Source organism: Pyrus communis, chromosome 13 (genome assembly GCF_041283825.1).
Source record: "Pyrus communis isolate YQ-2024b chromosome 13, ASM4128382v1, whole genome shotgun sequence".
Classification (NCBI taxonomy): domain Eukaryota; kingdom Viridiplantae; phylum Streptophyta; class Magnoliopsida; order Rosales; family Rosaceae; genus Pyrus; species Pyrus communis.
The window spans coordinates 29963613-29969612 of NC_142577.1; the positions used below are offsets into that span (position 1 = coordinate 29963613).

The 6000-nt window shown below is 37.5% G+C and overlaps 1 protein-coding gene across 1 annotated transcript; it reads right to left on the reverse strand.

Moving 5' to 3' along the window:
• Window positions 1-4383: 4383 nt before the first annotated feature.
• Window positions 4384-5253, reverse strand: LOC137736617 (21 kDa protein). The gene has a single exon (XM_068475856.2). The coding sequence runs from the start codon at window positions 5185-5187 to the stop codon at window positions 4561-4563; it is 627 nt and encodes a 208-aa protein (XP_068331957.2). The 5' UTR covers window positions 5188-5253; the 3' UTR covers window positions 4384-4560.
• Window positions 5254-6000: the final 747 nt, after the last annotated feature.

Here is a 6000-nt window from a genome sequence, read left to right on the forward strand (position 1 = left end):
AATTGTCATATGAAGTATATAATTTATTTTTAAGAATAATGGATATGTTGTACACTTTTTTTTTTTTTTTTTTTAAATCATGTTTCTAATTTAGATACAAGAATTTACCCAAATTATAAGTGGTAAAATACTAATAACATCAACGATGGAAAAAGTAGTCACAAAGCTCACAACTGAAACCTGGTAGTTAGTCTTTATGCAATCATTATTCCCATTGTAGAGAAATATCATAGATGTTCGAGTCGTTTAAACAGCTTCTTTGAAAGACAGAAGTAAGGTTGTGTACGATAAACGTTCCCCCTTCCTCATGGCTCTCGCAAACTGGGGAACCTTGTTGGCTTGGGATCATAGAGAAATAACATTGGATATGGATACCTACCAAACTAGGGAAGTTGCTAAGCTCGTCATTGACTTCTATCACTTTTCCCGACACGGGAGAGTAAACATCACTGGTTTCCTTGACACTTTCGACTGCTCCAAAGCCTTGGCTGCTTTACAGCAGCCCCAACTTCTGGCAACTCAACCTGCACATCACCTAAGTGATTTCGGGCATGATCAGTTATTCCAACAGTTGCGCAGTTTCCATCATCTTTCACCTACTCATGAGAGTCGGGATACTTGAGATCCTTCACAACAGAAGCAAATCCTTGAGGATGGTTTGGATTCTGAGGTAGGAAGCAGCCCTTGACGCCCACAGAAAACTTGAAGCCATTTGTGAAACCCAACGAAACAAACACTACCGGTCTTTTTCTCTATTTAATAAAAAAAAAAAAAGCTCTACATTTTACAAATTTTGAAAGTTGACCATTGCTATTTATTTGAAAGAAAAAGAAAAAGAAATGTAAGAATACTCTTTAGTTTTCATGACAATAAATGAGTTTCTTAGCTTTAGGATATGTAACATTATAATCTAAGATTCTATAAGATATAAAATATGCATATGCCTACGCTAGTGTTCATGATGCGTACAATAAATAGACATACAATAACAACTAACAAGTCAACTAGGTTATGCATAAATACCATTACATATGTCAGAGTTTCGGGCCATCAAAATTAAAAAAAGTAGACGTAAATTGGCCTTACAAAAAACGTACTCGATTTTTACCGTTGTACTTCAAATGCTATAAAGACACGTTGTACGTGTATGTCCAATTAAGTTCTATTGTGACAGTGATATATACAACACAATAGGCTTCATTTTTGGCAACACCGTAGCAGTGCTCCTACGTGAGAAAACCAATGAAAAACGAAGTGAACGTGATGATGGTGCAATCTAGGGATGAGCCTCGACATCTGAGTGACATCGTTGTTCACAATTACCATGTCACGACCGCTAAAGATTTAAGACTTGGGTAAGGCTCATTTCGGACGTATTTGGGTCGGCCATGGTGGAAGTACTTGAGGACGGTGATCTTGAAGAGTACTTTGGACGGGTTAGTTGATCCTGTCGTTGGTTGCCATGGAATGGAAGTGTTGGTATGTCCACATTTTACTATGGCGAGTACATGAACTCTGGAGATAGTGCTGGTACTTTGGGAAAGGGTCAAGTGGTCGGTTTAACACGTGATGATGAATGTTGTGGATACCAAAAAAAGTACAAGAGAACTTCTTAGGTGGAGACTCGTGGGTTTTGGAGGACTCTTTGACAGTGGTCTATATTTATCGAAATAAGCATTGTAGTTCAGAATTCACATTAATTTGAAAAAAGCAAATATGCACCGTGTACATATATAATTGGATTATAATTAGAAAATATTCTTAATGCATTGTCTGAGTACAAGGTCATTTCTCCCAGCAAAATAAGATTTATTCTCAATACAACAGAACGAGAATATTTTGTATCGTGCTTGTGTCAGCTCATTTATAATAAGTCTTCATAATCTCACTAGCAACTATATATATTGCACTACATGGTTTAAGCCGACCCAATTCGTTGCACAACTTTATATTGGTCTTGCTTGTACCAATTTGGCCGACCAAGCCTTTGTACACCTTTATGTTATTGTCTCGTCATTTTTATTGTACTATAGTTGCAGCATCTAGTACTGGAGTTTATATTATATCAATATTACTCATTTCTATTCCTTCTTTTTATTGTACCAAATTTGGGACGACCCGGCCTATTGTACATCTTTATTTTTGCTTTATTTTTATTGTACCTCCATTTACAAACATTTATCACAGGAACTTATACCATTTCGATATGAGTCATTTCTAGTCATCCTCTTTATGAAAACAATTCTCATAGACACACTCATATATGTATTTATTTTTAAAAGTCTAAATATGTAACTTTTTGCGAAACATAAAATTTGAATTTTGGGTGAAAACTTTTTCTTTAATTCCAAGTTGTTCAAAAGGTACGTTCAAGTATTGTTTTTATAGAGAAAGTAGGATATATGAAAGCGTCTATTAGATAAGATACTTGAAAAGTGAAAACAAATGTTAACAATGGAGACTTGGGTTTCTGGGTGAGATGTGGTAAATCTTTATGCTGTCGTCTATCTCTGTTATCCCTTTGTATGTTTCTCATCTGGCTTTCGTGTGATCAGAGGGATAGAATGTCGAGATATAGATTAGCGGGTAGAGAAGTTTCTCTCCTACCATGCAGCAACAAATTTGCTGCAACATTAATAATTTTCCAGGTCCCATTGATGGCTGATGGATCGTTTAAATACGAAATGGTTCTCGTGAACTCTTAGCAATCGATCTGTCTGTGGGCGCCAAGATGGTGATCTATTTCTGACTTTCTGTTGTGTGTCTCAATGCCGCACACTTTTATTAGCTCCCTTTGTATTTTTATTTCACGTGAGGTGCTGTTCTTGTCTTTCAGCTAAGCTAAATCCAAACATTGTACATAAAACCTGCCAAACAATCGTCTCGACACTATGCCCCCCATCGCTCTCACACCATTTTAAATATTTTGATGGCCTTATGAGTCATGATATACATACATACATACATACATATATATATATATATCTCTCTCTCTCTCTCTCTCTCTCTCTCTCCCCCCTCTACCATCCATTCATCCATCCATCTCTGCCCAACAAGTGTCTGGCCCAAATACTAAAATGAACCATACTAATAGTCAATTAAGTATTGCTTAATTAGTTTCATTAAATAATTAAAGTTACTAATAATTGTATCACGATTCAGCTTTTGAAGAAATCATTACGGTTCTTATGTCGAAATGCAGTTCACGTTCAAGCCACTCCATGAAAATCAAGACAAGGGCCGGCTCTTAAAGCTGGAAGGCGTTTAACCTAAGCCTAAAAATCTGCTATCATAAGTTTAAATTTGTGCATATTTATTACTAAGGTCAGGATAACGGCCCTGCTCCATTTTTTCTTTGCTTTCTTTCTCAGTTGTGTTTTAATATATTAACGATACTCTACTATAAATTCAATAGAAAAAATTCAAACTTAATTGCATAGAAGAGAAACCGACGAACTGTATTATGCTAGAGACTAAGTCAAGCGTCTTTGTCTGACATTCTTCTTATACAACCTTTCTTTGATAAATTAATTGAGTATATGTATTGATGTTAGCTGGCATGTTAGCTTTCACGTATATATTCATGTAAAGAATAATTTGCATGCCCATTTATTTATCAGAGAAAATATAATTCTCTGTCTTTGATCTTGGACAGGGCGACGGACCTTCAATGGCTACTAAATTAAAGCAGCCAACGTATGAACTGATTTTCTAAGATTTGGTTAGTGTTAATAATTCAAAGCCACTTTCTAACCAATAATTAGCATTAATTAATATACTATGGAAGACTAATTTGTTTGTTCAATAACAGTACAATCGACACGTGTTAAGCGGGAAGTTTGGCTTCATGTTTTTTATTCGTAAAGTTGTAATAATATAGAATGTTTGTTCAGCAAAATACAAAACCCAAACTAAGTGACAGCAAATCCATGTTGTGTTATAAGCATAGTTTTCCCGTCTAAAATACATACTGGTTTTTTGTCAACATGGCCCCTAGATTAGTATTATTCTTCACTTCAGTTCTTTATAGTATAAGTGGTCTTTGAGATTGTTTAACGTAAATCAGTTTGATCATTTCGTGAAAATCTGTCAATATTTTCATTAAGTAAAGATAGTCATGTAGTCGTTCATGTGATGATTTAACAAGTCTATTGACAAATTTTTCACGCAACAACCAAAATAATTTATAGTGAAATAAAATTAATTAATGGACGTGTTAATATATCTACTTTTAGGTGTCCGATCGATCTGAAATTTAAAAGATTATTTACGTAGTTGAGTATGGTTGTCGCTTAATCAAAAACGACCTAATGAAAAGCAAGTTTTCCACGGTAATTTGTCAGTTCTAAGATCTTACTTTGTCAATTCACATAACATATAGGGTAATTGAAATTACATCTTCATTTTGCTTTTTTAATCTTTATGTTGCTGAAATCCACACGATTCAGAGAGAAAATACGTACAAATTACAAACGGTAAAATGCAAATTAACAAATTTACTAATTACAAATTCCAACGGTCGAAAACCTACTAAAACCAGAGGCGGAGGCTCGAATTTGATCACAGCGCCCCCTTCTCAGCAACTCTGTTAACCAACGCCAGTGCATTGCTGGTTACCTTCTTCACATCCTCCACCCGTTTCAACACGTCGGTCTTCAAAGGCCCGTCCGCCACGTTATAAAATCCGTCCGTACAGGTCTCCTCATACGTAAGCGCGGCGCTCATCCACGTCTGCACGTTGCTCATCTGGAACCGGAACGACGACGACCCGCTGCTGGTGGAACCGAGCTGGCGCATCTGCTTGAGCGAGTCACGAATCTGGTCTACGGCTTCGCCGATGGTGGATAAGCAGTCGTGGAGGGCGGGTGGGGCGCGCGGGTCGGCGCCGTAGTCAGCTTGTCGGGAGATGTTGGAGAAGTAATCGGCTAAGCGCCGGGCCCTGGCAAGGCTGACGCCGATGGCAACCTTGGCGAGATGAGCCGGGTTGTTCTGGACGGCGCTGGCGTAGCGGGAAAGGGAGGTATAGCAGACGTCAGGGTACAACGTGGTGCCGCAGCTTGTACGTATGAAGTATGTGTCGTTGGACGGGGATCCGACGGTGGGGGTTGGGTGGAAGAGGAAGAAGAAGGAGATGAGCGAGAGTTGGAAGAGGAGGAAGTGGGTGGTCATGAGTTTGGTGGTGTTCATGTTTTTTGGGGGATTTAGTATTGAATGGGAAACTCTGCTCCTTCTTCTGCTCCATGTGGTGTCCTGCGGGTGGGCTTAAGTAGTAGAGTAGGCTCTTGTTTTTTTTTTCCTTTTCTTTTCTATATTTTATTCTTGTTTGCGAGTGCTTAGATTATCGAAAAGTAGAAGGACATGATGCGAGTGCTCATACTCTGGAAAAATAAAAGGACATGATTTGTCCAATTCTAATATAAAAAAAAATTCATAATTGGAATCGTTTATTTATTTTTATTTTTATGGAAAGATCATTTGTATAGGATGTTAATCAAATAAAAGATCGTTATGTATAAATTAAATTAACGGTGTTGGTCATTGAAACCCTTTTTTTCTTGTTGTTTATTTGATACATATAGATACATGTTTGTGGAAATGATATTTGAATGATGGTTAAGTAAATGTGCGGTTCAAGTTATAAAATTGTACAGTAAAATACGTTACTCACAAATGGTGAATAGGATGGTGCACCTCACACTATGTGTCCGGTATTCCCATTGAAAAATAAATTGGTGCACCTCACATTCGGAGGGAGACTTAGTTTGGAGAGATTTTTCAGTGTGTTTGGAATACAAACGGTACGCCACAAGTTAATGTATAATTGGAGTAAAGTTTTATCTTTTCAAGTGTCTCTCCAATTGTATAAGGACAAGCAGTGTTCTGTCCTGTGTTCGGCACATTGAAATATCTCTCCTAGTCGAGGTGTGACAAAGAGGTTTAGGCGGTGAGGGAGGGAGATGTGGGTGGAACGGAAACTTCCGATCAACAACTCTCTTTGCC

Excerpts from the sequence above, each read along its gene's own strand:
- LOC137736617 (XM_068475856.2), bottom strand. The coding sequence starts at position 5,187 with ATGAACACCACCAAACTCATGACCACCCACTTCCTCCTCTTCCAACTC.